Source organism: Gigantopelta aegis, chromosome 9 (assembly GCF_016097555.1).
Source record: "Gigantopelta aegis isolate Gae_Host chromosome 9, Gae_host_genome, whole genome shotgun sequence".
NCBI lineage: Eukaryota > Metazoa > Mollusca > Gastropoda > Neomphalida > Peltospiridae > Gigantopelta > Gigantopelta aegis.
In genome coordinates this window covers 66649105-66668911 of record NC_054707.1, presented here as the reverse complement: position 1 = coordinate 66668911, position 19807 = coordinate 66649105, and the positions used below count along the sequence as shown (strand labels likewise).

General features: G+C 34.9%; 1 protein-coding gene across 1 annotated transcript in view; it reads right to left on the bottom strand.

Moving 5' to 3' along the window:
- The window catches only part of LOC121380675 (NADH-ubiquinone oxidoreductase 75 kDa subunit, mitochondrial-like), a 34877-nt gene extending 20156 nt beyond the window's left edge, over positions 1-14721 (bottom strand). Inside the window, exons 1-9 of the mRNA XM_041509614.1 lie at positions 14637-14721; positions 10544-10612; positions 7554-7648; positions 6514-6621; positions 5986-6062; positions 2943-3024; positions 2329-2393; positions 1182-1259; positions 505-690 (exon numbers count right to left, since the gene is read on the bottom strand). Of these exons, the coding sequence (XP_041365548.1) occupies positions 505-690; positions 1182-1259; positions 2329-2393; positions 2943-3024; positions 5986-6062; positions 6514-6621; positions 7554-7648; positions 10544-10604 (752 nt within the window). The 5' untranslated portion in view covers positions 10605-10612; positions 14637-14721. The remainder of the gene's footprint in view (positions 1-504; positions 691-1181; positions 1260-2328; positions 2394-2942; positions 3025-5985; positions 6063-6513; positions 6622-7553; positions 7649-10543; positions 10613-14636) is intronic.
- Positions 14722-19807: the final 5086 nt, after the last annotated feature.

Genomic DNA, 19807 nt, shown 5'->3' with positions numbered 1-19807 from the left:
ATCAATCCATACATGTGACTGACAGTGTTTAAGTGTTTAAAAACCAAACTCCCATAACATAAGCAGAAATTTTAAAATATTTTTTATATTACATGGATTTGCACATTGTCGTTTACTAGTATATGGTCATGAAGATGGCTTTTGATTGGATAAAACATCTTAACTGTATAGATGTGTCACAATGTTTACATGTGTGTCATAGCTGAAGATGTAAATCTATGGTAAATAATTTTAGTTTGGTTTGACGTAAGAAAAACAGTAAAAGAGTTTTGGAAATAACAAAAAAATACTATTTTTGTGTGCAATTTTGAAAACAATTAGCTAAAAAATAAATAACCTGTAGTAAAATCCATAGTAGGAAGGACTATAAATAATCATCATTTATTAGTGTATTTACAATGGTTCCCAGGGTTACTTGAATAATTAATCTTAATGTATTAGTGTATTCACTTTGCTTCCCACGGCTACTTGAATAGTCTATTATTGTATATTAGTGTATTTTACCTTGTTTCCCAGGGTCTGGCTGTAAAAGCATAGGGTTTGGATGTCAACGCCCCAACAGGACAGATGTCGATGATGTTTCCGGACAGCTCTGATTTAAACATCTTCTCCACATACGTCCCGACCTGCATGTCCGAGCCTCGCCCCGTCGTTCCCAGATCATCCACTCCAGCTATCTCACTGGCAAACCTGACAGACAGAATGCAAAATTAGGTTATGTCACAACACATTTTCCTTCTCATGTCTAGTATATTATTGGTGTATTAAATAGGATGTTAAAATGAGGCAGCAATTTCCAAATCCCACGGGTTATTGTAACTTTAGCATAAGAAGCAATAGTCTGACATGCAGGAAAACATCTATGGTGCATGCTGCTTTGTACATATTAATTTAATTTTTCAGATCAAGTATATCAAGATCAACACTATCTAGCAGTCAAGCAGAATACAAAATTATAATTTTGTTTCCAATGGTCTCCGATTAGAACAGTTTATTATTATAATTATAATAGTTTAATTTATATGTCTAGCCACATACAACCATGAACCAGCCCTCTTGAAAAAAAAAACATTAGCCTGTCTACCAAGGGAGATAAATCCTATGATTCATCAGACATCTGCAAGTTCTCGTTTTAAACCACATCCTGCTACAGAATTAATACGTTTAACAAATCTACTAACCTGATGCATCGTGTGCACTGAATACATCGTGTCATTATTGTTTTAATCAGTGGACCAACATCTTTGTCTTCCACCGCACTAAAAAAAACAAGAGATAAAACATGAAAATAATATAAAAAGTAGGACTCTGATACCTGATAATTCACATAACTCATTATGACCACATAAAGCACATACTAAATTTGATGTGCTAACAAAACATTATGTTTCTGAAGGGGCAAATTTTTGTGGGCATGTTATTTTTGCAGTCAGATCAGACCCAATAAATTACAACATGCAAAATTAATATTATTTCATTTAGGGAGCATCCGCAAAGAAAATTTAGCAACAACATTTTTGTTTAAATAGTTACATGCTTTCAGTAAGTATTAGTACATTCTATTACTGGGACAAACACTAATCTTATTTCATGCAGCGTTTGTTTTGTTTGTTTGCATTTTCTATTCACTATGAAAATAATTAATTTTGATACTGCTGTACTGCATTTTTTATCGTAGGGAAAATAAAATGAACACAAATGATATCTTCGAAACAAATGTTAATATATGCAAAACTGAAGTAACCTGATCCAACAGTCCGGAAACTACCAGAATACACGGTGTACACTGCTTAAATCTGGTATAGTCCCAACTGGTATTTTTTGACCATTACCAGAAATTAAAACAATTCCCTGTATACAGGTGGTTGAAGTTAAGTTTGTTTTGTTTTACGACACCACAAGAGCACATTGATTAAAACAATTCCCTGTATACCGGTGGTTGAAGTTAAGTTTGTTTTCTGACACCACAGGAGCACATTGATTAAAACAATTCCCTGTATACAGGTGGTCGAAGTTAAGTTTGTTTTGTTTTACGACACCACAAGAGCACAATGATTAAAACAATTCCCTGTATACAGGTGGTTGAAGTTAAGTTTGTTTTACGACACCACAAGAGCACATTGATTAATCATTGGTTACTGGAATGTCAAACATTTGGTAATTTTTCCATAATTAATATTAGAGGAAACCCGCTACCTTTTTTCATTAGCAGCATGTGATCTTTTTATATGGACCTTCCCACAGCATAATATATTAAAAGTTGGTCAATATCAGTATATGTCAGAAGTTGTGGACATAACAAATAATCATACTGATAATGTTTATTACCGTTTGCCGGTAAATTCTATGTCTGTGAATCTACTTCTATCACTCCCAAAGGCCATTGACTGGTCCTAAAATATACAAAAAATTTAAAAGAACATACATTAATAACATATATGGTAAAATGTTAAATAATAAAGTAGAAATATTTAAAAATAATTAATAGTACCTTCTATATCAAACATTAGCACTTTTAAATTCAGGAACTCTTAATTGGATACCAACAAAAATATAGTCTACTTTTTGCAATAATATAGTCGTCTGAATTAAAGATTAAACTGATTTAGTTAACAAGCAACCACATTCATAGAACATAGCTTTTTGCATTAAGCTAATAGCCTTCTAAACTGAAATTCAATGAACAGCCTGCAACAATTCATTAAAATATAAGAGGACATTTTTTAAAGTTGGTGCGAACAAGATGGTTGCCTCTTCTAAAATGGTCACCAGTCTATCAATAAAATTGTATACCTTTAAAAATACAACATTTAGAAATGTGATCTTAGTGTCAAAACTGATGTTCATGGAGTCAATTACTTAATACTGAATACGTTCATCAAAACATGATACACATTAAGCTGTAAGACACACACTACACCCAGCATAAACAAAAAACGTACCTGTAAGTCACATTCTCCACCCTGGTCACAGATGGGACAGTCAAGAGGATGGTTCATCAACAGAAATTCCATCACACCTTCCCTGGAATACAATACAAGACGTATTACCTGTGGTCAAAAAACTGCTGTCCCAACTGGTCTTTGCACATCAATATCACTACAGGCTGGGAGATTTTTTTTGTCCCATTAGACAACTATTTTATGTTTATATTCACACATTACTTTCATTGAATCATGTTTGGTCCGGCACGTTTTGATTTGGACAGGCATAATTTATAGCTTTCAGCCAAATTCGACCCCCGATTACATTAGAGTTTACTATATAGAACTCAACATCATAACTTACATGAAATACCATACACGAAGTATAACCGTTAGTGTTTACTATATAACTATCATCCAGGGTTCATACACCTTTTGCAAGTTGATTTTCCATGACCCAAATAACACAATTCCAGACCATATGATTACCATTAAAATTTTAGTGATGAACTTGTACTTCATGTACATGCAGATATTTGTATTAAAACAGTAATATCAGTGCTAAAATCAGTTTAGGCCCAAAACACACCAACACTGGGTCTTGGCCTGGCAAAGACACTATGCATTTTGACGTCTGGATCTGTAACTATTACCGTATATCTTCGCCTATAAGTCGAATTTTTTTCACCCAAAAATTATTTTATAACTTGGGGGGTCGACTTATAAGAGGGTAAAAAAAATTCACCAAAAAATATTACTGTTTTGGGGATTATTTTACAAGTTTTATTGTTGAAGTATGCCATGTATTTATACTCAAATATGTTAATTTGACACATTTATTTTTTATAACCTATTTTTTTTGGCATTAGAACGGTTTTGGTTATGCGAAAAGGCGTACGATCTCACTCACATGCCAAGACAACAGTCCACTTAGTTAAATTAACAGTCATAACTAATAGTAAAAATGTAAACAATACTAACTACCTGTTGCCTGAGTTTATTTTGAAATCTGGTCACTGGCATTAATGGTTGTTCAAACAATGTTTTGGCGGTGATTAACTTCATGAATATTACTAAGCTTTCCCTTAAAATAGACTGATCTCTGCAGTTTACTTATCTAGAGCAATAGGGACACACATCATTTGGTACAAAAACCAGTGTACTTTCCAGAGTTATCCTCCTTACATGTATTAATATGGCGGCAAAACGTGATACTTTCAGTTTTATCGTAGTGATCTGTTGTCAGTGTTTATAAATAAAGTTGTTGTCTGTGCACAAAACCATCTGTACAGTACTATACAGTAACAGTCAAACAGCTTTCACTCTCTACTAAGGGAATATTTCGTTTTGATGCTATGTAATAATGATAGTTTGATTGGAATAGTCTGATCATATTGCCATGTACAAAACTTTTGTTCAAATATTATTGTTCTCATGTGCTGAAAATAGGAAATATTTCAATATTTATAAGTAGTTTTTCATGGGTCGACTTATAAACGGGTCAATAAAAAAATACGTTTTCAGGGCTTGAAATTAGGGACTCGACTTATAGCCGAGATCGACTTACAGGCGAAGATATACGGTATATGTTTTCAATATATATTAACTGCGCTCATATCTTTAGATATACAGTAAAGTGCTTTTAGAACAAACATGCTTATGAACTGATTGTAAAGTCACGATTTTTCCCCCTGTATAGTATTAATAAATTTTAATGTCTAGAACGAATTATGTATAGCGAATTAACTATTAAAATGAACCAATTTTTTTAAATCAAAATTGTGAATTTCAGTGTAAATTAGTGCATATATAGTGAACCGATCACAATTTTTTTTGTATCTTATTTGTATCTTATTAATCAGTAGCATTAACAGCAATGCATCAAAAACGACCATACCAATAAGATCAGTCAGAAAACGTCCACATGTGTATTTACGTAGTCAATTGGCATCAATTACTGGTATGTTCTCACTTCACTGCTATTGTTCGCTTGTTTAAGTCCCTATCTCTTCCGTAACATTTTGCTGGTATCCAACAATAAGACTGACACATGCAACTCACTTGCATTTTATTTCAGAAAAAAATATGTATTTGTAGATTTTTGCAATGAATTAATATTACTTTATATGCTGAAATCATACCTTACATTCACAAGCAGGTAACTGATATTTTTGTAACATGAAGTGAAATGCGCGAGGTCCCTATAAATATTATTACATACACCTTTCACTAATTTGTTTCATACTGTACATAACCGTTTATTGAATAAATTGTGAACCCTTCCGGTGATGTGTTTTCCTTCAACCAGAATACTGTTATATTTTTTTATATATTAAAACTACCTATCATATTATGATATAACTTACCCATGATATCCATATCATAAACCCATATGATACTTTAAACCAGTTAATAATGGTATATGCAAATTTGCAAGGTCTCTAGGTGATAATGTGTTGCTGTGAATGGGTCCTTTGTTTACAAGCCAACAATATCTGTATACTAGAGCGTAAAGTATTCATAAGATTTAGTTAAAATGCACGACGTCAAACTAATTTGTGCTAATCGTGATGATGTCATATTATCGATGGAGGCGACTTTAGTACTGTGATTTACTAAAAATCAAATTAAAATGTTATTTTATAAGTGTTATAGGATACATAGAATTCGCTACTCATGTTTTTTAATATGTAAAATATTAATATTTTCCATATTTAAAAGATACTTGTGAGGAATCCTCTATTAAGTGCAAAAATATGTATTTCATGTTGAGTCATCTAAAAGTATCAACTGTATGTCATAATTAATAATCAGTGCTGGACATAATTCATGCCCAAAAGACTCTTAACTACAAAGAGTTGTCAGTTTTTATTAAACCTATCCTGTCATTTATAGTGTAAAGTATACTGTCAGTTATACCTTTCTGAAGATTTCACCGTACAAACCTACTGGATTTAATATAACACATATCAAACTTTAAATAGGCAGCCAGCTAACTTAAACACACACATTTTAATACTCCTACAGGTGAATAAAAACAATCAAAAAGCATTCAATGTACCTGGCCTTCTTGGTCATTTCTGAATCAGTTTTCACTTTCATTCCCTTCATCACAGGCATGGCACATGAGGCAATTGGCTACAAATACATTAATATATACACATATAATATATATATATATATATATATATATATATATATATATATATATTCCTTTTACAACACAACACAAATTCCATAAATCAAGTGCACTCCAAGTTCTATATGATAATAACAAAGAGGTCTGAATTTCATGGCCACGCTAATTTCATGGGCCGTTTAGAAACTACTGAAGTTAAAATACCCAATACATTATTGTAAATAAACACAGGCAAAAATAAAAAAGGAGAAAAGAATGAATGAAATTTAATTAAACAGCAACCAGTGATTTGAAAGCTACTGTCCAGTTCTTTAATATTTACAAATTTTGTATTGTTTGAATTTTGTAATTGTGTGCACAAAGCAAGTACATAACATGAATATTTATATTTTACTGCTAAACTGGATATTATTATCTAATAAATCGCTCAACCTGGTATATCGTTATTACCTTAGGTGATCGTTCAACCTCCACGAGACACATTCGACAATTACCAGCAACAGAAAGTCGTTCATGGTAACAAAATCGAGGGATTTCTACACCTGCTTCTGCACATGCCTGAAAAGATAAACATTTAATAAAATGTAAGAAATGTTTAATTGTGTCATTGACAAAGACAATTTTGAGCCACCAAAAATGTAACACTAATATACTACACTAAGTTGCCATGTGTGATTAGAAGTTAAATAAAGCTAAAGTTAGTTTTCTTTAATAACACTACTAGAGTACATTGATTAGTTAATCATAGGCTATCTGATGTCAAACACTTGGTAATTCTGACATTATGGACGTAAGAGAGGAAATTGTTACATTTTCCCCATTAGTAGCACCATCCCATAAACAGGATTGCACATACCACACCCTTTAATATACCAGTCATGGTGCACTGCCAGGAACGAGAAATAGCCCAATGGGCCCATCGACAGAGATAGATTCCAGATCGACCGCGCATCAGGCAAGCACTTCACCATTGGGCTACATCCTGACCCAAGTTAGGTTCAACATTTTAATACACTTGAAGACCAGTACACAATAGAAACAGAAATGAATTTAGTTATAAATGCTAACACACCTAAAGATTTATAGTACATTTTAAAAACGAGCAGTGAACATTTTGTTATCTAAAACTTTGATTAGCAACATTTCTGGTCGACTGAAAATTGATTAGCAACTACTTAATGTTTAACCTTTAAAATTGTGTTGTGATATCTGAAACTTGTGTAGCGAATCACAACACAATACTGAACAAAACGTTCTCTGCAGCAGGGCTTCTAGAAGTTTTAGAAAATCCACTAGCCATGGGATCAGTGATTAAAAAATTTACTAGCAACAATTAAAAATTCACTAGCCCTATTTTATTTTAAGTTAATACAGTTTTATTAAATAATAGTAATAATCAGATATGTCACCTAAAGAGGGAGATAGAGCTACCATAATCTAGAAGCCCTGTCTGCTGAGAGTAATAATTATACATGTAAATGTTAACATACCTGAAGAACAGAGGTTCCTGGATCCACTAATACTCTTTTGTCATCAATAAAAACTTCTACTTTATCCGCAGCTAATCCACTGGAATTGCACCGTGCTGTTAACAAGAAAAAATACATGCCAGACAGAGAAAGTGATCAAGGATTTTAAGAATAGAACAGACGGCAAAGTACTATAGATTATGATAAGCAGTTCACGAATTGTATAAAACCTGCTTTGTCAGCAACAACTACAATATATATAATATGGTACGGAAAATCATGTATGCCCCTCCTAAAACAACACTACCACTACCACGCCAAAACCACACTTCATCCTCGAAGACTAATTCCTCCTTATAAATTAAATACATGCACTGATATCAATAACAATAATATAGTTTAGAAAATGTTTTTATTATTTAGTTTTATCACTGCTACATGACGGCTTCAAACATTTGTGTCGGACACACTATATCTCCACAAGGGCACTTCAATATTTTCCCAAAACAATGTGCACTGGAGTCTAAAATATTTTGTTGTACTGGTGTAATATCAACTAACAATTCATAATTACATTTTATGCAACAAAACTGAAAAGGTATATATTGTTGTGGCCGCATCCCAAAGATATCAACAATCTCCAGAGAATATAAATAACATCCACAGATGACAAAGCCGAAGTGTTCCAGTTTTCAGAATTATAAATTTATTTAAAAGTTATGAGTAAATGAAAATAATGTTAATGTTCAGAGGTAAGTTTCCAACATACAGATTGATAGATCTTTTCTTTTCAGATATAGGTTATATTAAACCAGTGAGGACTGCATCTCCAATAAATGTAAACAGCTTGCAGTTGCTTATAAATATTGCTTCCATAAAACAAGTTAATTAACTAAAGATGGTAAAGTTAATAAAATTTGACTTTAAAAATATAAGTAAAAGTTATTCCAGTGCCAATTTAAATGTATGCAATGTAATAAAGTTGAAAAGTTGGACAAGGGGACATGTCTTTAATGTTTGCTTGTCAGACCGCGAACAACCGTTGACGTCAGCCTTTTATACTTTTTCTTAAGTATCACGTGACGTCATAATAGCCAATCAGAAATTACGTCACGCTAGGAAGAGATCTACCGTTACAAAATAAATATCATTTCATTTAATAATTACGTTATGCACACAATTGCTCAATAAATAAAGTAATTGCTTTTTGGTCCAGCTTCCGTTTGAAGTTTACAGTTCGTAAATGCACTCTAAATCGTAAGAAACTTCAACTTTTGTAAATACATCAGTTTAGCAAAAGCATTACCAACTTGTAACAATTAATTCTGCGAATTTCTAAAGTGCATAAAGATAAAACTAACATTTCTTAATTGCTTTTTTAGTCTAAAATTAGGTAAAACAATTTCACAGAATAAGCCTTTAGAATATTTATAAAAACTACATTATTGACCAGGCACAGAAACACGCTATTGTGCATAGCAAATACATTGGGAATTCAAGCTAATAATACAAACAAATTCTAATGTGCAAAAATATGAGACTATTATTACACAATTGCTTTTTTGGTCTAATTTCAATATAAAATAGTTTTAATGAAAAAGCCTTTGGGATTATTGTGAAAACAACATTATTCACCAGACACAATGACACGCTAAAGTGCATTGCAAATACATTAGGAATTCGAGCTAATAATACAAACAAATTCTAATGTGCATAAACATGAGTCTATCACTACACAATTGCTTTTTTGGTCTAATTTCAATATAAAATAGTTTTAATGAAAAAGCCTTTGAGGATATTATAAAAACAGCATTTTTATACTGTTGTTTACAAACATTGTGAACCGATATATCAGACCTTAGCAACATGTATGCGTAAACAGGTTCTCAGCGTACAAGGATATAGTTCCTAAAAACACTAATATTACAGTAATCAGTTGTACAGTTATTACCTCACTTAATTAATAAAATGATTTGCCATAATGTACAAACAATATTAGGATGTTTAACTAAGAAAATAGCTGAACGATCGTACAAGTTTTGGAGGAAAATAAACTTTACTGAAGGGCAAGGTCAATCCCGGCAGCCATGTCAAAACAGTTGATCAAATGGAAATTTATCCCAGGTTTATTTATGAGCCCATGGGATGTTTTCAGTGTGTAAGTACACACACTTTGCAGTTATGGAAATATTTACATCAATAATATTAATGTCAACGTTGTGTCATAGTTTTTATATGCACAGGAATTTGGGAATTAAATAAAGTCGAAGACCGCAAGACCAAAACACGGACGTCAAACATTAAATTAACACATTTAGCGATTGTAATATACTAATATCCCATAAATAAATTACGGCAACTATTTACAAACATAATTTCATACACTATAAACATATTATTATGAAATACAGCTAAATGTAGCTCGCATTTCGCATCCAAATGATCACTAATAACAATAGTTACGCAATTTTGTTTTTGCCTATAGTGCGCGACACGACGAACGGCACTACTAAGAATTTCATTAAACAATAACTATAATAAATGGCATAGTTCCAGACATTACAAAATACAAGCAAACATGCAAATAATTACTACTAAATGTAAAAATAAATATTTTGTTTTGTCCAATATTAAAATTACTTGAGAAAGGTCCACGTCACAGCACAGAGTTACGAAAATTGTTTGGACAGCCATGACAATATACATGTATCTTGGAAAATAGGGTCACTGATATTAATATATATTATGCAGTCCTTAAGGTTTGACGAGAGCAATTACTCACGCGGGTCAAAAACTGCTCGCCTCATCACACGCCGATATCATTAATATATTTATTTAAAATTACTGTGAACTGTTACACTGGGAACAATTGCTCTCCTACATAAGTTCAGGAGAGCAGTTTCTTGCTCACCATCGACTTTCAAACCATAAGCACTGTATTATGTATGTTTAAAAATATGTGATAATGTTATTCATCAAATCAATCCAGTCCTACATGTCTATGTATGTACCTGCAGTGGCCAGAAAATTCTGAAGAGATGCCACCCTTCTTAAGGGCCACAGCCGCAACATTTTGTCTGCTGGAAAGTGAAAAGAGAACAATATTATCATCATAATAAAATAATTTAAAATGTATAATTAAAGCAAAGTATCTATATCATGGGTTAAAAATACAAATAAAATATGGTATATATATTTGATTATTCTTTTGTTCAACAAAATGACACCCCACTGTCATTTTTATCCCAAGTTAGATGAAAAACGGGCATAAATGTGTACATTATAATGAATGTGAAGTAATCATTTTCCTTTAACAAAAACTTTGTGGATTGTATATGATACTCAGGTGTCTCAAAATACTGCTTCATACTCACCTATCAGTTGTGTTCACCCCACCCCGTTGGAACATTGATCTGACTTGCCAAATTCAAAATTCTGTACATCAAGTGTTTAAACCTATTTTCAATTGCCCATTTCTCCTTTTTTTCAGCTAGTAGAGAAAACCCATAAATTGGTGTTTTAAGACAATATTAATATTTTTCTAAAGTTACCAAAAATCTAGAGTAACACTAACAGATCTGCACTCAGGTTTCGAACTTAACAACGGCACCAACGGCAATTGCCATCGTTGAAATATAAAGTGTCATAGGTAAAGCTCCTCAACAATGGTAAAATGTACTTAGTGTACATTAATTGCCAATATTTAACACTTGCACATTTGAAATGTCTACATACAACAAAATAACCTTTTAGTAATGTTTATTTGATGCAAATATTACCTTAAAAAATAATAATGCCATAGGCAGGCTCAAAATTGCCATCAGTGGGGCGTTTACCCCATAACAATTCTTTAAAAAATTGCTGTGGGAGATAAATTCTTAAATTCGAGCCCTGTGCACTGCATTGTCCCCAGTGCCAAATTGGTTGAAAAGTGTTTTCAATAAACACCGGAAAGAATTGTTTTCAGTCATGTATGTATGTAGAATATTTCCGTAAAAATTATTAAAAAGTTGGATGGAACTAGAAAACCCCCAGCAGGTGATTGGATCCTGCGAGGCGAGCACTCAACCAAGAGTACTTTTAATCATCCAAATGTCCATCAAGATCTTGAACTGTGGTAGCTGATAGGTGAGTATCGTGGAGTATTTAGTGACAGCAGAGGTTTGCATACAGAGGACAGTAGTTAGGGATTTCCTTTTCTTTTGAAACGAAAATTATTATTCAACATAATGATAACAGAGACCACACCGGAAGACTAGTAGCGCCACCCAGATCCGCTACACCATTGCCGTATGCAATTTTTGAAAAGCACATGTTAGTCAACGTCTATGTAACAGGTATAAAATACATTGATAAAACTTTATAACAAATACAGAACTCATGTTACTTGCCACTTTACATTTTATTCAGTGGCAAAGTGAAAAAGTAACGATACCGCATTCAATTATTGAAAAATAGTGTTGTTGTCGTTATTGCAAGTATTTATTTTTGTGACCATTTGTGACACCCAATAGCCGATAGTATTTTTGTGCTGGGGTGTCGTTAAACAAACATTCATTCATTCATTCATTATTTTTGTGAGGTAATTATATTTAACCTTCTGAGTACTGCAGGCAAGATATCTCGTCCGACGTCACGTCAGTCGACATACTGTATACAGTGCATTCCCCAATTCATATTTCCCGCCATTTTGCACACGATACTCACCGGAAACGGAAATATAATAAAAGAAAAAAAGATTTTTTTTCAAAATGGTGCCGTTTGTTTTGATTTTTTCAATTGAAAATACCTTGAAATTTTTAGTTCAAAAAGTGGTTTTCGGCAAGTATTTTCGCTTGACAACAATGGCGGCACATCGCGGTCATTTTCAGGGATCAATAGCTGATTGTGACAGCTAATTTGATAATAAATTTGATCGTTTTATCAACAACGAAAATTACCAAATATTGCAATATGAATCATAGTATGGGTTTTAAAAAAAATTCTGTTCAGAAAACCACTGTTATCAGGAATAATGGACATAAATACTGGACAGCTGGCCACAAATGCCCGTAAGTAAACGCAACTTTTTCGATTTTTTGCCTAATTTTAACCACCATTAGCTGATTTAAAAATACTAAAAATTACAACAAAAAAAACATGAAAATAATACTTACCGATTCATATATGAACTTTATTTCATGTATTTATAAAACATTTAAGTGAATATATGTGAGTAAAAATTATAAACTTGTACCCACTCAACGTGGTTTTTGTCAAAAATTAATCCAGTAGTCTAAAGGTTAATTCATTACTCTTGCAATACATGACAAAATTTAGATGTTTTGATTTATTGTATAACTGTGATCGCCCGTTAACATCATCCTATTTGTGTGTTTACTACACTCCAAGATGGCGGATATTTGTTTACATTTTCAATGATTTGTTATTATGAATACATTTATTGTGGCCCTAACACATCTGTTGTTAGGGAATCACATAAAAATAACCCCTATACCCACATCTTTATTATTAAAGGATGTAGGACACTGGAAAAATGTTTTATTTAATGATGCACTCAACACATTTTATTTATGGTTATATGGCGTCAGACATATGGTTAAGAACCACACAGATGAGAGAGGAAACCCACTATCGCCACTTCATGGGCTACACTTTTCGATTAGCATCAAGGGATCTTTTATATGCACCATTCCACAGACAGGATAGTACACACCACAGCCTTTGTTACACCAGTTGTAATCTATTAAAGTGGTACCCAGGTAAAAATGTCAACTTTGACATTATACTTAATGTGTAAAAAAACTACAAAAAATCCTAACTATTCTACGACTTTTCGTTTCACCAATTAAACCACTGTTTGCACACCTTTGACAGCACTAAATGTGTATATAATTGTCTCAATAACACAACATGGGTGATGTAATTTTGTTTTTTTTAATGCCACTAACTTATTTTAAAAAAATCAAAGACAGGCTGGCTAATAAGCCATACAACCAACAATGAAGCATTCTCTAATTATTCCAAATTTTGTAATTATGAAGAAACTCAATTTCTCAAAACCTAACACATATATACTGTTATTTCTCTTGCTCTGTCCTCCCCAAACTCCAGACCATCCCCCCCCCCCCCCCCCCCCGTCTCACTTCTATCTCTCTCTCATATAACACACACACACACACGTTGACAGAGATACAACATTAATGGTACACATTTTGTCCTCTTACATATTGACAATTGACCTGTATATCACTTTTTCCATGGCCGACTGATGCTCTTTACTCTGTACAACTGAGCTTGCTGTGATAATGTGGGTAACGATTGAGGAGTTGCTGATTACTACATGTAGCATATGACCATAATGGTAATTTTCACTTGTAATGCACAAATGAGTTTTATTACATTCCACATGTTGTATGATATATGCTTATGCGACAAAAATGGTTGTTTTCTTATGTTGAGCCCTTTTTGGGGGTGGATGGGCATTATAATGACCAATTAGTCGATTATACAGATTATATTAATGGTATTGAAGGTATTTTATTTAAAAATAATTAATACATTCCTAACATTTTGAGTGTGCCAAACTTTTGGTGTGTTTTTTTTGCATAACAGAGTTACCTACCCTGATTACAAATTTTTATTTTGGGGGTCAGGATCAATTGATTTTTATTTTTTTTAAAGGTATTTCTTCAGTATAACAAACAATCAATATCATTCTTGACATATTTAAAAAGTGTCCGCGGCCCCTAATGATAATTCATTAAAATTTAAGCTACACTGCCTACAACTTGTACAAGTTTGTTAACACCCTTTTTGCATTTTGAGTTTGTAGAAATTACAGTGGGTGGCATTTAGATGGCCCCTTCCTTTGTATATATTGCATAAATAAACTTGCTAAAGGGTCGTAATGATCTGGTGGCAGGTAACCGTTTTGTTAGGATCATGTGGAATGTTTTCTACCACGATTAAATATCAATTTTTTTTTACTTTGACACTTTGATAATTGATGCATTTAAATTTTTTATTATGCACTTCAGCTGTACAATAAACACACTCCAACAAGTTGAAAAAACTATGCAACTAATACTTCACTGTCCTTACCAATTTGCACCTCCAAAATTCTCAATGACACCAACAGACAAAATGGCGCTGAGTTTAGTCTCGATAATCTGAATCGTTTGGAAACCTTTATTTTACGACGCACCAGTTTCTGCTGTGAACACGTTGGCGAAGTATTGCAAGATCAAAAACAATTTAAGGAAAACAAATCTGAACGACAAAACCGTAATACGTGATCAGTGCCATATCTCTGTACAATGCAGAGTCGATTGGGCATTTGGCAAAATAGTGGTTGATTCTATTACTTTTATATATATCATAGTAGGCCTACCTCATCGTCTTTAGGGGGACTGCCACTGGGGAGCTCACTCGATCTTCTTACACCGCCACAAGAAGGACTGCTACTCACAGACTAGTTTACTAAATCAAAACTAGTACCGAAAAGATCTCATTGGAATAAGTACAGTTGTGATGACATGCACCCATGAATCTGTCATAACAGTGATGATGTCATGTGTTCGCGAAAGGTGAGCATATCCTGCCCCTCCAGTTGCACCCGTCATGGGTACTGACACCAAAGCTGTCAAGTCCGTCACATCATGTACAATGATGAAAAAATATATGTACAAGAGTTTCGCCAAAGAGATGAAAAAATATACACAAGTTCAAAAAAAAGAAGAACAAAAAAAGGAATAACATCAGCCATCATTTTAGTCAGTGATGCATCGTATTTAGTAGATCTATATAGCCTCCAGCTGACTACTATAAACGATTTTGAATGCCCTTGGATGTCCCTAAACATCATAACCGTGATAGAAAACTTCTGTGCCAGAGGGGTACTGCGTTGTTTGAAATCTGCATATATAATGAACATGTCCTAAAATATCTTAGAAGTTGTGATATGTAAACACAAAAAGATGGAGCAGAAGGTAGTCTGATCGACATAAAGGCTTGATTAACTACTAAAAAGTTGACGTCACCCACTTTGTCATACAGCTTTGAATATGGAGACCAGTGTCGCTTTGAATCTCTATGCATAGATCGAGGTAAGAAACTGATTTAATACCTACAAGTGTTTCTTTTATTTCTAACTAGTGTGGGTAAATCAATGGAAGGTAATCTGTAATCCTGCTATTATTGAAAGATCTAAGATCATCAATATAGCGGAAAGGAAAGTAAACTTCATAACCAAAAACCACTTTTAAAATGCACTCACTTACTTAATCTCCTTCGTGCTAAGAGGCACATAAGGCTGTAACCAGAGATCGCCACTGCTGAGTGTCTTTTGCCAGCTTCTCCAGCAGCCCCCAGCTCAGACTGCCCTCTTGGGATTTCCTTCTCTACTGTCCTCCTCCATGTTTCTTTCGGTCTTCCTCCTTTCCTTTTTCCAGGAGGGGTCCATCGGAGTGCCACTCTTGGTAGGGCTTTTTGAGACATTCTGATGACATGGCCAATCCAGTGCCATCTTCGGCGCTTGATCTCCGATACCAATGACTGTGTGGCGGTTTGTTTATGGAGTTCTTTGTTGGTTATGATGTTGGGCCAGAAGATATTCAGAATCCTGCGAAGGCGCCGATTTTAAAAGACCTCCAACTTCTGACCGATGGTCTTCGTCATATTCCAGGATTGAGTGCTTAAGACGGTGCTTTTAAAAAGGCATATCTTTGTCTTCAAACTAATCTTGCTTGCTTTCCAGATGTTTCGGAGTGATGCAAAGGTCTGCCTTGCCTTGGAGATTCTTGAGTGGATTTCTGCTTCACTGTTCCCATCGGCTGTCATCTTAGAGCCAAGGTAGGTGAAGTTATCAACTTCTGCAACTTAGTCACCTTGAAGGATGATGGATTCGTTGGACTTGGTGTTCATTCTCATGAGTTTAGTCTTAGGGATGTTAATCTTAAGTCCAGTCTTCTCTGCAGTGGTTGCTAGGACTCGTGTCTTAGCCTGTATGTCTATATGACGGTGAGAAATTAAACAGATGTCGTCTGCGAAATCCAGGTCTTTAAAATGCAGCAGAAGGTATATTGTTTTATGTATATATAATATGACTCTATGTGCTATCTAGAAACAATATTTTAGTATATGAAGGGTCCAAGGAAATTATTTGTTATGTCACAGTTTTGGTAGGCCTAAGTTGATATTTTGCAATCTGCAATCATGGAATATTTATTCTTAAGCAAGCATGGCATATTAATGCTTGACATGGGGAATAATGGTTAAAAATAAATAAATACACCTTTTAGCAATGTTTCTTTAATTCATTTGTCTTAGTGGTATACCATTTCTACAATAGTTTGTGTCATCAGAAGCCATAGATAGTTTAGCTTTATTACAGTTTTCATACATTCATGGGTGGGGGGGGGGGGGGGGGGAGGGGGCAGTATTTTTCCTCAGTCGATTGAGCGCTCGCCTAATTAGGTATTTGCGTCGCAGGATCGAACCACCTCGATATTATTTTTTCTCATTCCAACCAGTGCATCACAACTGGTCAAAGGTCGTGGTATGAGCTTTCCTGTCTGTGGACAAAGAAAGAAATGTTTATTTAACGACGCACTCAACACATTTTATATACGGTTATATGGCGTCAGACATATGGTTAAGGACCACACACATATTAAGAGAGGAAACTCGCTGTCGCCACTTCACGGGCTACTCTTTTCGATTAGCAGCAAGGGATCTTTTATATGCACCATCCTACAGACAGGGTAGTACATATCATGGCCTTTGATATACCAGTCGTAGTGCATTGGCTGGAACGAGAAATAGCCCAATGGGCCACCGACTGGGATCGATCCCAGACCGACCGCGCATCGAGCGAGCGCCTTACCACTGGACTACGTCCCGCCCCTTGTCTGTGGGCAGTGCATACCAAAGATTCTTTGCTGCTAATGGAATAATGTAGCTGCCGGTTTTCTCTGATGACTACGAATCAGAATTACCAAAATGTTTGACATCCAATAGCCGATGATTAATTAATCGATGTACTCTAGTGGTGTCGTTAAACAAAACAAACTTTATACATTCATGTACATATTTGTAGCTATAGAACTATGAGCACACAGACAAATAATTATATTTCCTTTATATACCTTATTTTCGTGCTTATACCCAATTAAGGTTCAAGCACGCTGCCCTGGGCACACACGTCAGCTATCTGGACTGCTGTCCAGGACAGTGGGTTAGTTGTTAATTTAGTTGGTTAGGGGTTAGTGGCCTTACACCTACCCATTAAGCCCTTAAGAACTCGCTCTGGGTTGAAGCCGGTACCGATGGCTTAACCACTGCGCCACCGAGGCCGGTACATACATAAAAAGGTAAGTTTGCCAATATGTAATGTCTAAACAAGCATTGTGACAGATTGCATACATACATACATACATACATACATACATACATACATACATGTACACAGTGTGGTTTGGCCCCACTTCAATAATGGGTTGCCCCTGCCCCCACCCCCCACCCCACCCCCAATCTAAACCAATCTAAAAGCCTGGCTACGCCAGTGTCGGGTGTATATACAGTCTTTAAAACATTTGTTTGAAAAAAATCCGGAAAGCATTATAGAAACTTAAAGAAAATTCACTTCTTAACTGTTTAAGGAGTTTTAGACTATTAACTACTCAGTCCCCCCCCCCCCCCCCCCCTCCCCACAACAAAAATCCTAGCTACGGCCTTGACATGTGTCAAGCGTAGCCTGCCCGGAGGCAGTTAGATGCATTCAAGAGTCATACTTTCTTAATCGATACACAGTTGAGATGTCGGGATTGAATGGGTACTAATATTCCTGAAGGTGTGAAGATCGGTTATTTGCTACACCTTATCGCTGTTGTTAAAATATCCCTTTTATATAACAGTAAACATTTAATGTGGCCGCTTAATACAGGTATTTTAGCGATTTGGGATCCGATTTCGGTGGCCGCTAGCCGCGTAGACAGGTGACCGCGTATCACAGGTACATTTACATTGTAAATCGTATGGGAGGGGAAAATGTGGCCGCTTAAGGCAGGTGACCGCTGATTACAGGTAGCCGCTAGGACAGGCTTGACTGTACATGTATGATGTACATTAATGATGTACCTGATTTTTGACTAGGACATATTATACTTGTGATTATTATGGCAAAATAAAAAAGTAGTCAGTTTATTTTGTTGCCGTCATAGCAAGTTGAACCATTAATTTTGGTTCAAAACTAGTGGTCGTTGGCTGCTTTGAACAGGTGGCTGTTATATATAGGTAAAATAAAGAAGAAAATGCATCGGGTGGGATTTATGGTGACTGTTACGGACAGGTGACCGTTATATACAGGTGCCTATTTCCAACAATGTGAAAATTCTTGTCTCAATTGCTGAAATATTTTTTATAGATCCCATCTGTTACATAACATTTTTAATGCTGTTTAGTTTGTCACGCTGAACATGAACATACATTTTTATATTTTTGTAGACACTCATTATTGAAGTTTAGTATTGACCGATCTGACCTTGAAAGTACTGAAAACACCAAAAATGGCATGTCCACAGCACATTTAATACAATTACCCTTTGTGACACCCTATAGCTGACGTGTATGTTTGTGCTGGGGTGTCGTTAATCAATAATTAATTTAATACAGCTTTAAAAATAGATAATTATGAGAGCTTGTACATTCTTGTAACCCTTGCTTGATGCATGGTCCGTCTGGGATGGATCCCCGTTGGTGGACCCATTGGCTATTTCTCGTTCCAGCCAGTGCACCACGACTGGTATATCAAAGGCCGTGGTATGTACTATCCTGTCTATGGGATGGTGCATATAAAAGATCCCTTGCTGCTAATCGAAAAGAGTAGCCCATGAAGTGGCGACAGCGGGTTTCTTCTCTCAATATCTGTGTGGTCCTTAACGATATAACCGTAAATAAAATGTGTTGAGTGCATCGTTAAATAAAACATTTCCTTCCGTCTTGTAGCCTATCGATGTAAAAAGCAAAACAAATATATTACCCGGTAATTTAAATCCAAATGTAGATCGCCTTGCAACGGGGGCGGGGGTAAACATTCTCTGGCTCCTCCAACTTCAGAATTGGTGGGCAGTGCCCCTGCCCCCCACCCCCGTGTCAGACGTCTATGTCAGACGTCTGTTGAAAGTGTCGTAATTTAGAGAGGGTTAACAACCAACCTCAAGTCTAGGCATAAAAAGGTGGAAAGTACACAGTAAAACAAAATAGGGGAAAAATCG